The following is a 21,371-nucleotide window of genomic DNA, read 5'->3' as shown; positions in this document are numbered from 1 at the left end:
TATTTACACTTCAGCACCTCCCACCGTCCCCTCTGTTTGTCACTGCTTTGTCTCATGTCTCCTTCTTGAACAGATTCCCAAAACTGACAGGAAGTGTTGTTCCACTTGAAGCAAAAATATGTTTAATACACATACCCCGAAGAATTAACAGTAAACAGAAGCAAAGGAAAACTAAGTCATTTCTGTTTGTAATAAGTCTAGTCAGTTGTGCAGTTTGGCAAAGGAAAAACTGAACTGAAGAAGCAAGGTTGAACTTTAGTTTTGTGGCCAACTTGCCTGTGTAGATGTCTATAATCACAGCCAGTTACTTCATACGAGCTTGCTTTTTGTATTACATGGCTGAGTGAACAGAACGATGACTCCATTGTTTTCATGTTTATGTGTATATGTGTATATGTATAATTATTTTATATTATATATTATGTAGTTTGAAGGTCACATTTTTACACTTTTTACTAGATTGTTTTTAAATCCAGTTTTAGTTCCCTCACTGTAATGAAATAGTTGTTTACAATAAATAATATGCTATGTTCTAATCTGCTGAGATTGTTATCGGAGGTTCAAGAAAAAAAAGCTTAATACAATTCAGTGGAACAGACAACAACTGAGCGTTCATCTAAATGGAGAGAAAATTTTAACTAAATATCAGGAAAAATCAGCAAAATAAAATGTGAATTATTACTTACTAATATTATGTGAATATTAAGCTTATTTCTCCAATTGGGTGCCATTGAAGCAGAAGAAGCATCACAGACAAGATAACTGAAGGAGAGCCAGGTAAAAATCTGATCTGATGTTTTTACATCTCATCTTTACATTGTTGATGTAAATGTTGAGGTCACATGCTTTGTGTAAATTATGTATTCACCTACTCTGTTTCCATTGCACTTTCATTTCGCTTTTATAGATAATTAAATATTTTTTGAGTTTCTTCAATAACTTTTCAAATTGCTGCATTTTTACTAGGTTTGTTTTGTGGTCAAACGTGTGGATGAAGACACCTTGTGCTTCTAAGAACTTAACAAGATGCAGTTCTACTTCTTCACATGTCGTACAATACAGACAGAATCTGAACCTGCACCAGTTGCAACACAGCAAAAATAACTTTCTTTGTCCCTTCGGGGCTAGTCAGCACATCTTCATCAGAATCATCATCAGGGAACCTGTCAGTTCCTGCAACATGAACCGAGTTGCCCCAAAGATAAGAATGACATCACCACCTGGCCTTTATTCTGCTGTGCTCGGTGTTTTCTGGAAGTCAGTTTCCTATTTTCACTGGAAGTTTTGGATTTCTTTGCACTTAAGTTTGCAGAATATATAACACAAGAAAAACATTTGACTTCAACAGTGACAGCGAGGGGTCTATGCTTGGCGCAAAGCAGCTAACACAGGTGTATTCGCTAGTATCAGAGCGTCGCTGTTGTTCTCTTATGCAATACTCACGCTGTTTAAATAGCAGATGTACCGGTGCCTATCGGAACTCTCATGAGCATGTTGGTCTTAAAATGAGGTGCGGTCAGGCCCGTGGTTATCTCTGAAAGCTATTACACAATTGACCATCAAGTGGTGCCTCGGCAATGGTGCAGTATTTTAGTGTTTTTTTTCTAAGGGAGCACTATTGAGATGGTAATATCCGTCTACGGGTGCACAACACACTTTTTTACAAATATAGGGAACCGCAGTGCATAAACATGAAAAATACAAAAAATAAAAAGATTGTAATACGAAAGACTATTATTGTTTACATCAATCTGTTTACAAGAAGATGTGTTTCCTCTGCAGAGAAGAGTTCTTTCCAACTACTTGGCAAATCCACCGAGATGCAAGCACACCTGGCTCTTAAAGGGAATGGCAGATGACACTGTTTATTTCACGCCACACCCAAACGCACCTGTGATTGATTAACATACTGAGTTCAACCCCTTTGAACCACGCGCCTTATTCTGCACTGAGATATTTTGACGTTAAACTTGCAATAGTGAATTTCTACACACCCTAAATGTACGGTTTGCTTTAGACTGTGTGATTAGATGATGTAAATACAGCCCCTTCTCTTAAAAACTAAATAAAGGCAGCCGGCAGAAGTCGTATATCAGTTTGGGTTGGTTAGGAAATCTACAAGTCCTGTCTGTCAGTGAGTGTAGTCATCAGTGGTGCCGAAATAATGCAGCTGCCGTGTTTCACTGGAGGATAAAACATGTTTTGAAATATTACCTTTCATACTTTGTGCACAACCTGATTATCTGAGCTGAATCTTTATTGTGAGGCAATATTGTCCACACCCAGCGAGACGGTGATGAACCAGCAATAAAGCAGCTGAATTCACTCCCTGTACTCTCCAAACTCCAAAACAGTGCCGCTCTACTGGCCTGCATTACATTCAGAGGTGTTACTCTTTCCAATCTCGTGTATATTTACGAATGGTAAAGACAACAAATTAGAAACACCTGTCAATATAATGCAGACCAGTACAACAGCACCACAAGAGAATAGAAAGCAATTCCACTTCATTAAGTGGGTGATGTTCGGCATGTAATGCTACAGAATACAGTGTAACACTGGAAGTAGAGCGAAATCAGAAATGACACAAGTTCTCAACTAAACATGTTGCACTGTTGATGTCCAAACAAAGTGTTGACAGTTTCCCTCTTAGTTGCGGAGAACTTCTGCAAATATGCATCTTTTTTCTCAAATGTTGTCAATATTTACACAAGTCTGAAATGTTTGTTAACTACTGCATTGCAGAGTAGTTATCTCACTTTGCAAACATCATCAGTCTTATCTTTCGTCCTCGTAGTAGCGTCAGAGGGAGGCTAACTAAACAGAGAACATCTGTGAAAAGTTGAGGTTTGTTGCGTGGGTTTATGGGATATGTATTCTTGAGAATTACATTCCAGTTGTAAAGGATTGCACTTTGTTTTTGTGCACATACAGTATCAGAGAGTACATTTTATTACTGCCACACTTAGGCTAAACACAGCGATCGATTAACATGGATTCACTGCTGGTTTGACGGAGTCTATGAAGCCAGTAATAGGAAGGCCGCTCACATTATCAACAAAGTGTAAATGTCACTGTAATACTATTTACAGTGAAACAGTGAAGCCAGAGTAATCCTCTGCGCCAGACTCCTTTCAAAATAAAAGGAGGAGAGACCTTTATTATCACTGCTGGAGAGAGATGTTTGCACTATGAATACACAGAAGAGCAGGAACAGAAGTTTGCCTACAGACACAATCCACAGACGAGTCCACACTCCTCCTGCTTCACCACACATTCCTGAATGTGTCCTGACATGAGGCCCTCAGTATCCAGTTAATGACACACTGCTATTGCAAACTGTGAAAGCTGCAATGGTCTCTGATTAGAAATGAACACGACCAAGTGGATTTCAGTGACAAACTGTCCTATCAGCATTTTGTTACTTATTAGCAACTCCTGCAAAGCACTTTTTACAGTTTAAATAATCGGATAGGTAGATTGCCTTCACACACAGAAGGGATTGAGAGGAACTGATGTGTGGAAGCCAGTGTTGCTGTTTGTGATTTGAACTTCACTCTACTGCTAATTAGGGCTGGTGAGCCTTTAAAAAACGTTAATTTGTTAGATATTAAATTAAATCCAATTCAACAAAAAGAAATGACTTCACAAATCACAGTACAAACCTTGTAAAGATTGTAACCCAGGTTATATATGGACGCTACAATTTACTGATGTTCCCTAAACGCCTCAAAAGCATGCTATCAGTAGATGTTAGCAAGGCGGCGCCTCCAGTCTTGACTTACTCAGATGTGTGTGACCAAAAACTAGTTTGGAAACAGTGAAAAAAGGTGTTTTAATGTATGTTGCATAATATGCATTTTAATGCAAAAGTATTTTAGTGTAGATGTATCCTAAGTAACTAATTTATGGAACTAAATAACAAAGCATTTTTCTAAACTAGATGACATCAAAGCTATTTGGTCGGGTTCTAACACATTTCCTGCTGCTGCTTCACATTTACACACTTACAGCACACAGAGGCTTTTATTGTGAAGCGGCCACATAAAAGCAAAGTATTAGCTAACTGTCAAGGTCACGGTTTTAATGTGAGCAATTCACAAGTCTGGACTGAGCCGACTCACACAGCGGAAACTAACTATTATTAAGTCCTCTGTCTGGTAACAGAAGAGAAAAGACATTCACATTTACTTCCCAGCATGTCTTCACAGACCCACAAACGTAAAGCATCAGTGGGCGTTTGTTGTACCTGAGATGTCGAACCGCAGCTCCTGGCAGGCGGAGGATCTCCTCCAGGGGCAGCGGTACACCGCTCCTCTCTCCGTGACGCTGCCCGACGACGACGCGTTGGCCCGGGGAGCTCCAATCAGAACGCCCGTACTGAGGAGAGGAGAGGAGAGGAGAGGAGAGGAGAGGAGAGGAGAGGAGAGGAGAGGAGAGGAGAGGAGAGGAGAGGAGAGGAGAGGAGAGGAGAGGAGAGGAGAGGAGAGGAGAGGAGAGGAGAAGCCGTTTCATAACAGAAAACAAAAAAAGGCACTGAATCATGCAAAAAGGCCACATATGGTGCCAGTTGATAAAGAGGTGCATCCGAATGTCTGATTGAACTGAGGTGACAGTAACTGATCCTTTAGCACTTTGTTATCTGCGTTTTCACCCAAGTCTAAAAAGCCCCATGAACAAATTAGTCAGCAATTTTGTTTTCTAAAAGCAACAACTGCTAGACTATGCCTTTTTTTCTGGTTGAACATATCATAACCTACGGCCTGGAGTTCATCATCAATCCTTGTCCCGTAGGATTTCCTCTGTAGCTTCATGATGTTGTGTCGAAAGACAATGAAAAAAGAAAACGAAAATAAACGTGCTTGAAGTTGCAGGTTAATCAAAAAAAGTTGGTATAAAACGGCAGCATATCTGACCAATTAGCAACGTTCAGCACTGCAAGCACCAGCGATAAAGTTTTACTGTACTTTCAGAAAGTTCTTTCAGGGGCAACCAACAAGCTCTGAGACTGATCATTTATATCCCGACACACAACAGCGGGATGCAATAACGTTTGTACCTTTCCCTTAAACAACATCACGACCTGAGTTACACGCGTGTTTCTGACCGATGCTACATGCACATTTGGGATTTCACCACGGACCTGAAACTTGAGCAGCGAGCGCACATTGAATCCTGTGTAAAAGTTTTGAAAGGACAGAGGACAGTCGCAGGGAGCCACATACGGTGAGTGGGGGTGTCGGCGCAGTGCCATGCTGTACAGCACAAGTGCCATCGCGCCACAGTTCAGGTTGTTTGCACCGAATCTTTTCCCTCAGACAACTCGGCACATCACAGTTGAACTCGGTGTTGAACTCAGCGTGACCCTGGGAAACAAATTCACGATGCCCAACCTCGCAAACAACAAAGAAAAATCCCCCGGTGTCACTCCTAAGGTAAACAACATCTGCTGCTGGGACTTCCTGGGGGATAACAGTGTCTCCCTGTGACTTCAGACACTCTCCCGCTGCCTCCATAGGCTGAGCAGTAACACCTATGACTGCTTCTTTAGATGTAAAAATGGCGGAGTGTCCCTTTAAAGACCACAGAGCCGTGGCTTTGCCTCTCCGAGTGCTCCTCCAAAATATCACCAGGGCAGACTGCTGAACATACGAGCAGCAGATCAGATCATCTGTTCAAATCAACATCAGTGCTGAAACAACAAGTTGATTCTTTGATCCATCAATTGACATAAAATGAGTCACTTCTGATTTAAGCTCTGGATATGACTAAACATAGAGATGTTACGCTGTATCGTTATGAATTTATCACATCTTGGAGTAAAATCTAGCGCTGCTCTGGAATGTAAAACAGGATTTGGCTGCGTGGAGAGATGTTGTTGGAAACAGTTTTCATCTGCGTTCAGAACAGGAAGTCTTTGTTCACAGTAGCTTGTTCCAACTGCAGAGTGAAACAGGGTTTAAAAAGAAAGAGCCGTTCAGTAGATTACGAGTCACTAGAGAAAACGTTTTCACTTCGTGGAGCTACAACTCTGTTGACACGCTGTCATGTTCACAGGACACCGGCTCATTAACGCTGGAGCGGTTTCATTGACTGACGTTGTGATTTTGTAGCCTGTCAGGAAGCAGTCAGTGGAAAACTGGACAACTGGAAAATAGCAAATCAAGCGATCAATACCACCACTTACAACGGTCTTATTTTCCTGCTTGTCTGCGTTGTTAAACTTCCGTCAGTGTGAGTCCTGATTGGTTCATACAGCCGAGTTTCTCAAAGCTGGAACGAGTTTCACGAAGACGGACACGACAACATCCACTGCAGATATCTGATGAACACAGACCATGTTGGGTCGAGCCCGACTGATATACAGGCCAGTCGATTTAATTGGCCGATACTGGCCTGTCACGCACGTACATTATATATAGTTATTCAATTCCTAGTGAAGTTTATTGTGAAATATTCTGCCTGAAATAATGCAAAAAAATGCATGTTTAGACTGTCTATAAATACACAAATAACATCAGATGATATATCGATATAGAAATTGTTTTACTCCCTAATATCCTGAAAGGCATCAACCCCAAAAATGCAGTAATGGTGGGGCTCTATAATTTCATACAAAAGCATGAACTAGCCTACACAGAGCTCAACATGCTAACTGTGTTTTCCATCAGCTTCATGTTTGAAAGTGAAAAATCTCCAGATCCTCGATGCTGAACTTATCAATTCAAGGCAGGTTATTGTTAATAACTACTTAGCATTATTCATCGGCTGCCACAAACTCTCACCAAACCTGATTTCACACTTTTCACCCAACTACAAAATATAATGAATAGTTTATCGATAATAGCATTTGTATAATTAGCTTGTTAGCTTGACACCTTCAGACAGCTTCTGTTCTGATATCATATTATTAAAAATACAAATATGTTCATATCAGTCACCATGACGATTATAATGGTAGCATTCAAAGTGGATTTCAGCTCTGATTTACTCAGCGTCACTAAATGGCAGGGGTTGTTTGTCAGACTTCTGTTAAGGAAAGTCTGTCATTTTCACATATTTGCAGACAATGCAGGCGCGAGGTTATCACAAAAAGAGAATGTCAATTTACCCGAAAGTTCACAGTGTTGACATGTCTGATGCAGACAGGAAGTTAAAAGTCAAGATTATGGCGTCAAAACATGTCAACAGAACAGTGCTGCTTGAACGAGATTATTTCCAGTGATCTGAAAATGTATTTTACTGAGTGCCACTCAGTTTATTTTTAGCAGAATAAAGCCAGCAATCTGCTTTTTAAACATGGACAATGCACAAAGACTGAACCGAGTAAACACATTCGAAAAGCCGGATAAAATAAGGATTAAGTCTTGTATCTTTTTTTCCCTTTCTTTTACTATTCTTCTGGTTTACTTTGTGCTACAGGATTACGTTTTCTATGTCTGATAAATAGCTGTGTTTTGTATTTATGTGTGATGGGCCAAATGCTTTGAACCACACGGAAATAACAGGTAAACTGTAAACTCATTACTGTGCAACAGAGACGTGTTTTAAAAGCTGCTTTGGGGACTCTGCTGAACAGTGTTGGAGACACATTTTTTTCTATCCGATAAAACATAATGTAACTATAACAGGAAACATGAGCAGAGACCACAGAAATGTGGCCGTTCAAAAAATGTTTCACACGCTGCATGCCATAACCTTACAGAGTGGAAACAATAACTTCAGACACATTTAATCATCTTTTATTCTGTAAACACTTAACTTAATATGATATCAGGCTTCCTTAAATCACTTTGCATTGCTCAGTCTTCCCTTAAGATCACAAGTTTGGGAAGACACTTTTTAGATACACCTTTAAGTGGCACACACTGTGGAGCATAGGTAAGGTTTTGGGACTAAATCTTCCTCTTTATGATATGAAAGGCTTTGATTATACAAATATAGACTTAAATAACTGGATGTAGACCTGAAATTCTGGATTATTTGCATTATTGATATATCTGTTGATTATTTTCTTGCTAAATTAATTTTCTGTATACAGTGGTGTGAAAAAGTGTTTGCCCCCTTCCTGATTTCCAATTTTTTTGCATGTCTGTCACACTTAAATGTTTCAGATCATCAAACAAATTTAAATATTAGTCAAAGATAACACAAGTAAACACAAAATGCAGTTTTTAAATGAAGGGTTTTATTATTAAGGGAGAAAAGAAAATCCAAGCCCACATGGCCCTGTGTGAAAAAGTGTTTGCCCCCTCCTGTTAAAACATAACTTAACTGTGGTTTATCACACCTGAGTTCAATTTCTCCAGCCACACCCAGGCCTGATCACTGCCACACCTGTTCTCAATCAAGAAATCACTTCAATAGGACCTGCCTGACAAAGTGAAGTCGACCAAAAGATCCTCGAAAGATAGACATCATGCCGAGATCCAAAGAAATTCAGGAACAAATGAGAAAGAAAGTAATTGAGATCTATCAGTCTGGAAAAGGTTCTAAAGCCATTTCTAGAGCTTTGGGACTCCAGAGAACCACAGTGAGAGCCATTATCCACAAGTGGAGAAAACATGGACCAGTGGTGAACCTTCCCAGGAGCGGCCGGCCGACCAAAATTACCCCAAGAGAGCAGCGACGGCTCATCCGAGAGGTCACAAAAGACCCCACGACAACATCCAAAGAACTGCAGGCCTCACTTGCCTCAGTTCAGGTCAGTGTTCATGACTCCACCAGAAGAAAGAGACTCGGCAGAAATGGCTGCATGGCAGAGTTCCAAGACCAAAACCACCGCTGAGCAAAAACAACATTAAGGCTCGTCTCATTTTTACCAGAAAACATCTTGATGATCCCCGAGACTTTTGGGAAAATACTGACGAGACAAAAGTAGAACTTTTTGGAAGGTGTGTATCCCGTTACATCTGGCGTAAAAGTAACACCGCATTTCAGAAAAAGAACATCATACCAACAGTAAAATATGGTGGTGGTAGTGTGATGGTCTGGGGCTGTTTTACTGCTTCACGACCTGGAAGACTTGCTGTGATAAATGGAACCATGAATTCTACCGTCTACCAAAACATCCTGAAGGAGAACGTCCGGCCGTCTGTTAGTGACCTCAAGCTGAAGCCAACTTGGGTTCTGCAGCAGGACAATGATCCAAAACACACCAGCAAGTCCACCTCTGAATGGATGAAGAGAAACAAAATGAAGACTTTGGAGTGGCCTAGTCAAAGTCCTGACCTGAATCCTATTGAGATGCTGTGGCATGACCTTAAAAAGGAGGTTGGTGCTGGAAAACCCTCCAATGTGGCTGAATTACAACAACTCTGTAAAGATGAGTCGGCCAACATTCCCCCACAGCTGGAAAAGACTAATTGCAAGTTATCACAAACGCTTGATTACAGTTGTTGCTGCTGAGGGTGGCCCAACCAGTTATTAGGTTTAGGGGGCAAACACTTTTTCACACAGGGCCATGTGGGTTTGGATTGGTTTTCTCCCTTAATAATAAAAACCTTCATTTAAAAACTGCATTTTGTGTTTACTTGTGTTATCTTTGACTAATATTTAAATTTGTTTGATGATCTGAAACATTTAAGTGTGACAGACATACAAAAAAATAAGAAATCAGGAAGGGGGCAAACACTTTTTCACAGTGTGACAAACATGCAAAAAAAAAAAGAAATCAGGAAGTGGGCAAACACTTTTACACACCACTATATTTATATATTTTATCAGAAAGGAGAGAAAAATGTTGACCAGTGTTTCCATCTGTCATGTCTGTTGTATTTTTAAGACCTTTGAAAGGTGGATTTAAGGACGTAATGTCATTTTGAAGTCTTTTTAAAAGGATCTGCAACCAACCTGTACTACTTAAATATGATTTAAATATATATTATTTACTGAGAAATTATCATGCGATATAATATTACATGTTGATGCATCAATCCACCATGCATGTACATCTAACTGTTTTAGCTGATCACGTTTTAACTGCTTCATTTGCAGTGATCATTTGTTAACACTGACACAACAGCAGAGAGCATGAGATGCATTTGTGTGGCCGCTCCAGGTGGAGCAGGTTTTCACTCATTTATATTCTGCAAAGGTTCCCAACTCGAAAGAGTCGCCAGATTAATGGGAGAGGAGACAGACTTCTGATGCAAAAAATTTGATAAATTTTTCATACATTCTTTTTTTTTTTTTGGGTGGTAGTGCCAAGAAGACACAAGTTGATGGTGTGTTTATGTAGAGGAATTACAAACCAAAGAGGGAAAACACTGGTTTCATCTTTAACAGTGGGTTGATTTATAAACTAAACACATGTCTTTGATCTGGAACTTGAATCTTAACAGTAACTAAAGCGGTCATATATATATACATATGTATACATATGTATATATGTATACATATGTATATAGTATATATAATATATATATATATACTATATATATATATAGTATATATAATATATATTAATTAGTAGAGTAAAAAGTGCAATACTCCCCCCTAAAAAGTGCAATACTCCCCCCTAAAGTGTAGTTGACTATTTATATAAAGTAATGGAAAGACTCAAGCAAAGTACAAGTACTTCAAACTTGCACTTAAGTGCAGTACGTGAGTAAACACATATATAAACTAATATAATAACTGAGAATAAACCTGTTTGAGGTAAAAAAAAAAATATAAAAAAAAATGTTGTTTTAAGGGATAGACGTCCATCCTCTAGTATCATCATCATCATCTCCATGTACTCTGAGGAAAACCTTACTTTGGGTCGTTCGAGGGCTTAAAGAAGTCCACCGAGAAGCCGAAGTAGCTCCCCTCGGGTCCGGAGTACACGGAGGGTTTGTCCACATCCAGGTTGAAGGAGCCGCTGCGGTGGAAGTGCAAACACACCAGGGCGAGCAGCCCGACAGCTGTCCGTCCTCCTGCCATGGCTGCTGCTGCTGCTGGAGACCTCCGCGGCTTCACCCGGCAAAACACCGACGAGGAAGATGCTTTCGCTTGGTTATCTCGCTCGACGTCCTGTGGTTCGTCTCCACCCACAGTGTCACTTCAAACTGCCTCAAAATATCAGCCCTCCCAACAGGAGCTCTCCCCCGCAGCCGCACAGGGAGCAAGTCGTCATGTAAGTGTTAAATAAAAGACATTCCCGGCTCGGACCGGAGCTACCGACCGTTAAAGAGCGAGCGAGGCGGCAGCACGGAGCCTCGAGTCAGCCCGGTTCTCGCCGGCGGTTCGTTTGCCTGTTTTGGCCGATTATAACCGAAGAATTTCGGAAACGAGCCTTGGGAGGCCGCGACTGATCGTGGAGGATGTCTGTGTGGAAGTGTGTCAGCGCTCGCTTCTCCCAACCAGCTAAAGTCAAGATAATTCACATGAAAACCCAACGAACCAACATCCGGATAAATCCTTTCAAAACTAAAGCATCACTGCTGGGTGTGGGAGATGTTTTGGTGATCTTTCAACCTCACTCAGTGACTGGAACGTATTTTATTCAAACAAAAATAGTGCAGGCTTTTTATTCTGCAACTTTAATATACTTTTTTAGTTTTTCATCAATGTCATCAGAGCATATGTCTTTTTTTTTTTTTTTTCAAACAACCCCCCGTTTTTTTTTCAAATTTGACAAATTTAACTTTTAGAGGAATTAGCTTTGTGACACAAATATCCTGCAATAGATAATGGGTACAAACTGAGGATGATTTCGTAAACTGTGAAACAACCAACAGTCAAAACATGTTCTCAGTTACTACTTTTTTGTATGTCTCAAAATAATAAAATTGGAAATAGGTTATTAACAGGAACTGTAAAACAGACACATTTTTATTTGTGGGTAAACTGCCCACATGTTGCTAAAACCAACAAAAACCACACTGGTAGCTGTAGTCTGACCCATTTGTGTATCCCATGTATTTGCATTATATTCAAGCACGGTCACATTAACCTCCTGAAGGAAAAAGTGGTCGTTGGGGCCCCGAAAGATCTTCACTGTACATGTCAGTTTTTATGATTTCCTTAGACAACCAAAACTGTGCAGAGCTGAATGAAGAGTTGATCTGTTCACTGTTCATTTAAGAGAAACCTACTTATCAGTTTGATGATAGCTTAGTTTCCTAATTAAATTGTTAACTACCCAGAAATATGCAGTAGCAGAATTTTTAATGTGAATGTTTGGTTGTTTTCAGTTTTTATACGATAATAAATTCAACACTTTTGGTGTACTGACTGTTGCTGACACAAAACAAGACATTTCAATATGTTCACCTGCCGTCTGGGAGTCCTGATGGGCAGTTTCTTACCTTAATTTGACATTTACCAACAGTTACAGCCGTTATTTCAGACATGCTAAACGAATATTTATATAGTTCGCAGCAAGCTCTCAAGTTAGATTCTGAATCCTGGAGGGAATGAAAGTAAGTCATTTTTAACGTAAATATAACAATACAGACAGCTGGAAATAAAAAGGCTATTCTATGTCATGGGGTTCAAATTAAGCCATAGACATTGTGTGTATTAGGAAACAGGTTTAACTTAAAGCCAATTTAATGTTGGCTTGAATGGCTCTTTCGGTTTTTAAAACACCATTTGCCTTTTTTGGGGCTCTGTGACTTGGGTAAGATGTCAACACAAAAGAAGTAAAAACTGGGACAAGGGATTTGTTGGAGGGAGTTTACATTCTATAATTGAGAACACAGAGAGAGGTTGTTTTACAGGCTGATTGCATCTTAATCCATTCTGTAATCCATCAAAGATGTCTGGACTGTTTTTTTCACACAGTATGAGCTGGACTTTCAGGAATGTTCAGACTCAAGCCAAAAGTCTGAAAGTACTGCCGTATCTAAACCTGTTATTCAGAATTAATATTAGTAATGCGCATTAAGAAGACTGATATTGGTAAATATAATTCCACTAAATGTATATAGGTTATCTATTCGGCCTTCATCATACTAACTCTGAACTGGGACACACTGGTTTCTGATACTTCCTTACTGGAATAAATTGCAATACATCAGGAAATCAGAGAGACCCATTCCACTACTTTAACATTTTATTATCTTATTTGTTTGGTGATAAATGTGACTTTTAATCAGTGTGATTTTCAGTTTTTTAAACTTGTGTTAGGATTATAACACACACATCAGATAATTGGGTTCCTAAATTAATTGTGTTTTGTATTTACACATATTCATGATTTAAAGTTTACTTAAATTCTTTAATAGGACTCCAATAAATCAAGTGAAAACACGACAGTACATGTCATGCTTTTATTCTGAAGACCAAACCGTTTCTCTGTGTTATTTCCGGTCTGTCTGCGTCGGCTTTGACGCAGCTGACTCACGATGCACAACAGGAAGTTCATCCCGCGCATCAGACAAGGAACACACTTCTGCGAGACTGACAGGCGACGCCAATGACAAGGAATTTTTTATTATCACGTCCCCTTTCCTGTACTGTCATGGATCACTCCGGGGCATCAACTAATGTTAACCAACAGTGTCAAAAAAAATCCCCACAATATTATTTATAGCAATACAAGTTGCAGTAACCGTTGTAATAAATTTGTTTCGTTTTGAATGAAAAGGAAAAGGACCTTCTGTATGTGTCAGAAAATGCTGCAGTTCAAAATAATACACAAGCTGCACCTCTGAAAACTGAACTTGTATCAATGTGGACAGACAACACAGCATGGAGGTTTTCCTTTGTCTCTTTTGTTACTGATGATGAAAACCTTGAAGGCTACACTATACTGTTTAATCCGTTCACTTTGTGCTTAACCACTCCAATGACATTTAGACCCTGCTATGTCTTTGGGCCCCAAGACACTGAGCTGATGGAGACATCCATTATTGTATAGTATTGTATATACTGTGCATTTTTATATTTAAAATGTTTTCTGTTATTTTATTTATTTCCTGTATCTATAAATTCTGCTGTAGCAAAAACATTCCCCCTTGGGGATTAATAAAGTAACTATCTATCTATCTATCTATCTATCTATCTATCTATCTATCTATCTATCTATCTATCTATCTATCTATCTATCTATCTATCTATCTATCTATCTATCTATCTATCTATCTATCTATCTATCTATCTATCTATCTATCTATCTATCTATCTATCTATCTATCTATCTATCTATCTATCTATCCTCTTAAGTTGTCTCAGCATGCTGCCTTTCAAAATAAAGTTTATATCCCGAGAGGTTTTAAAATAATTTCCTCAACAGTATAAGTTAGTAGTTTGAAATCTCTCAGGTGAAAAAGTCAGGCGTCCATACAGATATTAGAACAGCTTGTGGGCCCATTCATTCACAGGAAAAGGTGCCCCTTTGTTTACAATCTTTTTCCTAAGCTGCACTAGAGGTATAGCAACAAAAAGGGGTGATTTTGTACGAAAATATTTTAACTCTGGGATGAGTCTTTCTTGATTTGACCAAGTAAGACTGCTCAAGCTTTACACCTGCTTCAGATCAACTTTGCATGTTTGTTTGTTTTTTTACTGAAAAAAGGACTGTGGATTTTGTTTCCCTGCATTAAAACTGATTTGGGAACTGACCTCTTCAGTGCCTGTTTGAGAAAGACAAATCAATACAGCAAGCACGGCCTGTTTCATTATTCATACGGGAACCTTTCGATTGTTTTAAGACAGACTCATCCTTTTACAACTTGGTCTAAGACACGTGAGTCTCACGATTTCCACATCAAGTTTCAATTCAGGAAAACAGAGTTCCATAAGTCTCTTGCAGAGTACCAAGTCAAGTCACAAATCAAGACAAGCAAATCCCCAATCAAGTGCAATTAAGAACATTATAGGACATTGAGGGCAGACCAATACATGTCAAGTCCAGGCCAAATTAGGACAGGCAAGTCCCCCAAGTTCAAAGTCTAGTGCAATGTCCCTTCAGGTCAAATCAAAGTCTCAAGTCTTGTTCAATGTCTGGAAAATGAGTCCTAAATCTAAACTGGCAAATCCCCATTCAAGTCAAGTCCCAAGTCACAACATGCCACTCCAGGTCAAGTCTAATTCAAGTCCTAAAATACATCTGGAGTTATTGCATGTGATGTGATTATCTCTTTTTCAGCAGTACAAGCAATACTGTCTTATTGAGGGATAATCTTTTATGTTTCTGTACATGTTTTACCATTCAAAACTACAAGATCTTTTACACGAATCAGCATTTGACAATGCATCCAGCTCTCGCAGAGTTACACCCCAATACTTTTCTTCACTGTCTATAAATCTACAGGCAGTCATGTCCGAGTACAGGAACAGCCCAAATGCAGACCTAGCGAGCGAGCTGAGGAGTTTTCGTCTTATTTGGCCATGAGCTGCTCTGAATCACTGTTACAATGAAGTGTGCTCTCAAGAATGTGTGGCAGAACTCCCATGAGATTCACAAGAGGGGGGAGGCGATGTGTTTGTGTGTGGGGTTGAGAAGGGCGGGTGGGGGTGGGTGGTGTGATACATACAGTGTTAGATGTCTGATGATGGTGTAAAGCATTAAGATAAACATTTAAGCCTGGTTTAGATGCTGTGATTATGTATGTAAAAGTGTGTTACGGTGAAATGAACAGGAGCGATAGCATGCTGTGTATTTGTGTAAGGCAGAGGGAGATGGTGTAATGGACATTGTGGAAGGCATAACTTTGCAGATTACGTACCACGGAGAGCACAGATGCATGTAAGCCTGGTTTCACTGTTGTGTAAAGCTTAGTGCCGTCTCCTTTATGAGGACCAATTTGAGCTTTAGATGGGGGGGGAGGACATTTTTGTAAAGTGAGGACACTTTGGCAGGCCCTACCTTTGGAGCGGACCTTTAAAGAGCTGTTTGTGTATTAAGACTTGGTTCTTCAGGTGAAATCAAGGTTTTGGGGTTAAGTTTGTTCCTGTTTTCTTTGGTCACTCGGTGGCAGCAGAAACAAGTTATGACCACAATGCTGACATGTTGTCAACTTGTACGCATGCAGTTCCACATTCAACAGTTAAGGAAAAACATGGTCCGTTTTGTAGTTACACTTGTGTTCACTTGATGAATTTATAAGCTGAAACGTGCTCAATGTAAGAACATAAACTCTGACGCTTTAAGCTGCGCAGAATCAATTTCATGAACAATGCTAGGTTGAACTTGGTCAAGGTCAAGGGATGCTCTAAAACTCACGAAACTTGCTACATGCATCAGACAAGGGCGGAACATACGTTTCGGGCATGGGCATGACAAAATGGCTCGCGAGCGCCCTCTCAATTGGAGCCTCGCAGCTGCTTTCACCTATATCTACTAACACAATGTAAGCTTGGACTTGCACCCTGGGCCTGTGGATCAAACCAAACACTCCCTCCAACGTGTTCCTGCACGACACCAACCTGAGGGGTGTACTACAAAGCAAGTTCAACATACCCAGGCTTTCTTTGCCTGAGCTGGCTCAACAAAGCGGAAACTGGCAGTCAGAGATAATCAACACTACGACGGTGGTGATCAGCTTTCTCTGTCAGGCTTTCTGCTTTAGACTCTAAGCGCATTCACATAAAAGAGGATGTGTCTGCAGCATCTGACCAATCACAAACATGGAAAAGTGTCCTGACAGCAGAGCGATATATTTTAAAAGTGAGGAAAGAATTATCATTTTTGAAAAATATGAAGTTAAACACATCATCACGGTTGAAAGCAGCTCAGCTGCAGCCGCTGAATAATGGAAGGATGTACAAAAAAATTGTAGACTGTGGGAATTTCTAGCCTAAGTCTTCCTTTATGGTAAAGGGATATTTTATATATATATAAGTTAATGTATTCTTAGACGTATTCTCATGACGTGTATGCACGTTTTAGTCTTATCCTTTCACCTGCAGCGTGTACCTCAACCGCGGGGGATAGCCAAAGAGGTTTGTCGCTCTCTGAACTTTAGTGTTTCCTTTGTTTGTATGTTTGTTTTATATTATATATGTTGCATATGTGGATTTTCTGAGAATTTCAGTTGTTTGTGCTTTCCCTCAATATATGCTTTTCCCTTAAAAGCCAATGTACACACCTCTCCTATTTAGCTTCAGATTGGGGCTACAGCCAACACACCTACACCTTCACCAACAGCAGGGACATCCTTTCAAAAGAATTTCTGCCACCAAGTGGTGACACAGGAGACTGCAGCACAGCAGCTTTTCTTTCAAGGCTGGTGCTAGACTAGATCAGTGGGAAGGACGGTGCTAGACCAGATCAGTGGGAAGGACGCTCTGCCTTTAATTGTGTTACATAGTGGGAGGATGAGGTCAAGTGCTTCCACCATCTCTCTGTAATTTCCAAAGAGCAGAATCACTTTAAATGTGCATTGTGAACATCAGTGAATTTCTTGTCAAGATACTTTTTTTTTTTTAGTTCTAGCCAAACAAACCAACACTTTTACACCACATCTTATACCCTGGTTGTCACATTTGTCAACCCCTGTGTTGTTGTTTTTAAATTAAGGACGAATTTATGGATGCTGAGGTTCCTGTACTAAATCCACAGCTCAAAATTATAATGTTTTTCATATTAAAAATATGTTGTTTGTTTGGTGTTAAACCTCAGAAGCCAGTAGATGGGAGCATAAGCAAGCAATGTTTTTGTGGGCCCAGACTTCCATAACCTCTGATCGGAAGAGTTGCAAGCAGTATTGAACCTCTCTAAATAAAGTGGAGGACCACTAAGGTTTGTTACGAGGTAAAGGATTTGTTTCTTAACTGGAATAAAAATACATACCAGTGCTTCCAAAATTTAAGTATTTGCTAGATTATTACCCATTTATTCCTCGGAGGGTATAAAGGTGTATTTTCAAATAGTGTCAAATGAGCCTGCTCCTTGTCTGTATTCCACTGCATGGACAGTTACATGGCATAGACATGTACATTGTAAAAGGCCCCTCTCCCTCCTGCATAAAACCCCCAGATCATAAGGTACCCCAGCTTTTAAACTGCACACAATTTATTTATATTACACACTGTATATTTGCATTGCACACAACCAGTCACTTTGTGTCTCTATAGTCACTAAGTACGTTTTTTTCTTTTGGTCATTTTATGCCAAAAGTCACATAACTCAAGATTTCATACACTACTAGCCTCTTTGGAGCAAGCTGGTGCTGAGGGCCGCATAATGATGAGGCTCTCGTGGCTATCGATCACCCTAGGTGTAGCATGTTGGTGGAGGGGAGGGAGAATGAGTTGTGCAAAGTCAATGTATTTACCCGAGATTATCTGTTGGCGGAAGTTTGCGGAGACAGGAGAAGATTTTTGGGCTGGTATGTTGGGTGGAGGAATCGCTGACGCCAAGGAAAAGTGCTGGGTGTGTGGTTGGAGGGTAGGTTCAGCGGGTGTGGGAGGGACCAGGGCCGTGATCGCTCTAGTGGTGGATTGTGGGCCCGGCAACCCGGTGTTGGGGACTGCTGCCAAAGGTGGATGGTAGAAAGAGATAATGGTTGCAGGATATGAGGTTGGCCACCCTGTACCACTGGTGGGAACAGGGGGAGGTTGGGATGTGGCAAGACTGGGTGGCTGAAAAATGTGGTTTCCGGTGCTGGCTGGGTGTAGTTGTTGGAGCGGGGGAAATGGAATGAGGGGGGCTGGCATCTCGGTGCCAGTCGTGTGACCGTTGGACTGCTGGGTTAGAGGAATGGGAAAGAGAGGGGGTTGCAGCGCGGTACCGGAAAAGAGAGGTAGGTAGGTAGGTATATACTTTATTAATCCCCGAGGGGAAATTTTTTCGCCACAGCAGCATACATACAGAAGCAATAATAGAAAAAATAGAATAAAATAATAATAGAATAGAATAATATAATAGAAAAGCAATAAAATAAAATAGCAGTAAATAGCAGTAAAAAATATAAATATAAAATATAAAATGCACAGTATATACAGTATATATACAGTACATTATATATCTATATATATTATATACAACAAACCAATAAACACAGTCAACATATATATATATATACATACAGTACAGTATATATCTATATATATAATATACACATAATATACAAGCAACCAAGAAACACAGTCAACAGTGTTTTTGTACTGTGATGGATTTTGCCAGAGGTGAGTTATTGTAAAGTCTTATTGCAGTGGGCAGGAATGATCTCCTGTATCTGTCCTTGTGACAGCGGAGCTGGAGGAATCTTTTAGAGAAAGTGCTCCGCTGTCCCTGCAGCAGGTGGTTGAGAGGGTGGACAGGATTATCCAAGATGGACAATAGTTTGTTCAGTGTCCTCCTCTCCACCACCTTTTCCAGACTGTCCAGTTTGTAGCCGATGATGGAGCCGGCCTTCTTAACCAGTTTGTTAAGTCTGTTGGTGTCACCGGCTCCAATGCTGCTCCCCCAGCAGACCACAGCGAAGTACAGTTCACTGGCCACAACAGACTGGTAGAACATCTCCAGCATCATGCTGCACACATTGAAGGATCGAAGTTTCCTCAACAAAAAGAGTCAACTCATCACCTTCTTGTAGACAGCGTTGATGTTGGTCTTCCATTTCAGTCTGTTGTCGATGGAGACACCAGGTACTTGTACTCCTCCACCATGTCCACCTCCTCTCCCAGAACACTCAGCGGTTGTGGAGCCATCGTCTTCATCCTGAAGTCGACCACCATCTCTCTGGTCTTGGCCACGTTCAGGAGCAGCTGATTCCTTCCCGCCCACTCCACAAAGTCCTCCACTACTGCCCTGTACTCATCCTCCCGTCCGTCCATTATACATCCTACCACTGCAGAGTCATCAGAGAACTTCTGCAGATGTCTTGACTCTGAGTTGTACTGGAAGTCGGTGGTGTATAAGGTGAACAGGAAGGGAGACAGAACAGTTCCCTGAGGAGCTCCAGTACCACTGACCACCGTATCAGACAGCACACTGCCCAGATGGACAAACTGTGGTCTGCCTGTCAGGTAGTCAGTGATCCAGGAGACGGTGGACGTGTCCACCCCCACCACCCGCAGCTTCTCACTCAGTAGCAGTGGTTGGATGGTGTTGAATGCACTGGAGAAATCAAAGAAAGTGATTCTCACAGAGTCACCGGTTCCATCCAGGTGAGACTGAGCTCGTTGCAGCAGGTAGATGATGGCGTCGTCCACTCCCACATGAAGCTGGTACACAAATTGCAGAGGGTCCAGAGAAGATTTCACCAGCGGCCTGAAGTGGGCCAAGACCAGCCTCTCCAGCACCTTCATCACATGAGATGTGAGGGCAACCGGTCGGTAGTCGTTGAGGCCAGATGGAGTCGTCTTCTTGGGGACAGGAACCAGACAGGACGTCTTCCACAGCACCGGGACCTCCTCCTGCTTCAGGCTCAGGTTGAAAAGGTGTTGTAGGACCTCAGCCAGCTGGACGGCGCAGGTCTTCAGGACCACGGGGCTGATGCCGTCAGGTCTTCAGGACCCCAGGACTGATGCCGTCAGGTCCTGCAGCCTTGCGCTGGTGGAGTCTCTCCAGCTGTTTCCTAACCTGGCCAGTCGTCACAGAGAGGGGGGTGAGGGGTGTGTGTGTGTGTGTGTGTGTGTGGGGTGGGGGGGGGGGTCGAGGTGTCGATGGAGGAAGAGCCCTTTGAGATTGAGGGCTCTATGCAGTTCACCAGGGGGCCCAGAGGGGGAGGCAGCAGAGGTGTTTGGGAGGTGTGAGGTGTGGAGGAGACAGATGAGAGTGGTGAACTAAACCTGTTGAAGAAACAGTTTAGTTCATTTGACCTCTCCAGGTTCCCCCTGGTTGTCTCTCTCTCCCCTTAAACCCAGTAATCTCCTTCATACCGGTCCACACCTCCAGAGAGCATGAGATAATTGGCGAGTAGGGAAGGAAGAGGTGGGAACTGGCATCCAGGTGCCAGGAATCTGCATGGTAGGTAGAGCAGAGGAGTAAGCCGTGGCCCTCGTCGTGCTGGGGAAGATCACTGGAGGCACTGGAGGTAAGGGGGCAGAAGGATTGGAAGCAAAAGTACAAACTGATGAATCCAAGCCGAAGAGAGTCGGCATCCCGGTGCCGCTATGAAAAGTTGAGTTTGCCTAAGGTAGTAGAGGGGGATGAGAGGTGACACGCTGTAAACCTGGCAACCCGGAGCATTGTGGGTGGGAGGGCGGGGCTTGAGGGTGCGTGGTGACGTCACGGTCGTTGACGTTACACCGGTGTGTTTTGGATGGTGGTACGGTTGTGTTTTTAGCCTGACTTTTTCTTCTTTTTTTTTTCTTTCTGCGTGGCGTTCTGGTTCCGAATGCGGAGAACGCGAACAGGCAGAGGCTTAGAGTGGGTAGATATTTATAGGAGTGTGGCCGGAAGTGGGGGGTGGTTGAGGCGTGGTCCTGCTCCTGAAATTAAGATAAAATGATTTCCAATTAACATCCAACATAAGTGAAATATGTCCTAG

At 41.5% G+C, this 21,371-nt stretch overlaps 1 protein-coding gene across 2 annotated transcripts in view; it reads right to left on the bottom strand.

Annotated features, from left to right (window-relative positions):
* The window catches only part of itgav (integrin, alpha V), a 50,576-nt gene extending 39,260 nt beyond the window's left edge, over window positions 1–11,316 (bottom strand). For both annotated transcript variants that reach the window (XR_011311496.1, XM_069712133.1), the window contains exons 1-2: window positions 10,760–11,316; window positions 4,250–4,380 (exon numbers count right to left, since the gene is read on the bottom strand). Coding sequence is in view for 1 of the 2 variants with exons in the window: in XM_069712133.1 (XP_069568234.1) it covers window positions 4,250–4,380; window positions 10,760–10,926 (298 nt within the window). In the remaining variant the exon portion in view is untranslated. The remainder of the gene's footprint in view (window positions 1–4,249; window positions 4,381–10,759) is intronic.
* Between the last annotated feature and the right edge of the window lie 10,055 nt (window positions 11,317–21,371).

The sequence above is a fragment of the Brachyistius frenatus genome, unplaced genomic scaffold, assembly GCF_029030835.1.
Source record: "Brachyistius frenatus isolate BFR_SWC_R1_liver_20210118 unplaced genomic scaffold, ASM2903083v1 Contig_106, whole genome shotgun sequence".
NCBI lineage: Eukaryota > Metazoa > Chordata > Actinopteri > Embiotocidae > Brachyistius > Brachyistius frenatus.
The sequence above is the reverse complement of the archived record's forward strand: the minus strand, read 5'-3'. Positions and strand labels throughout refer to the sequence as shown.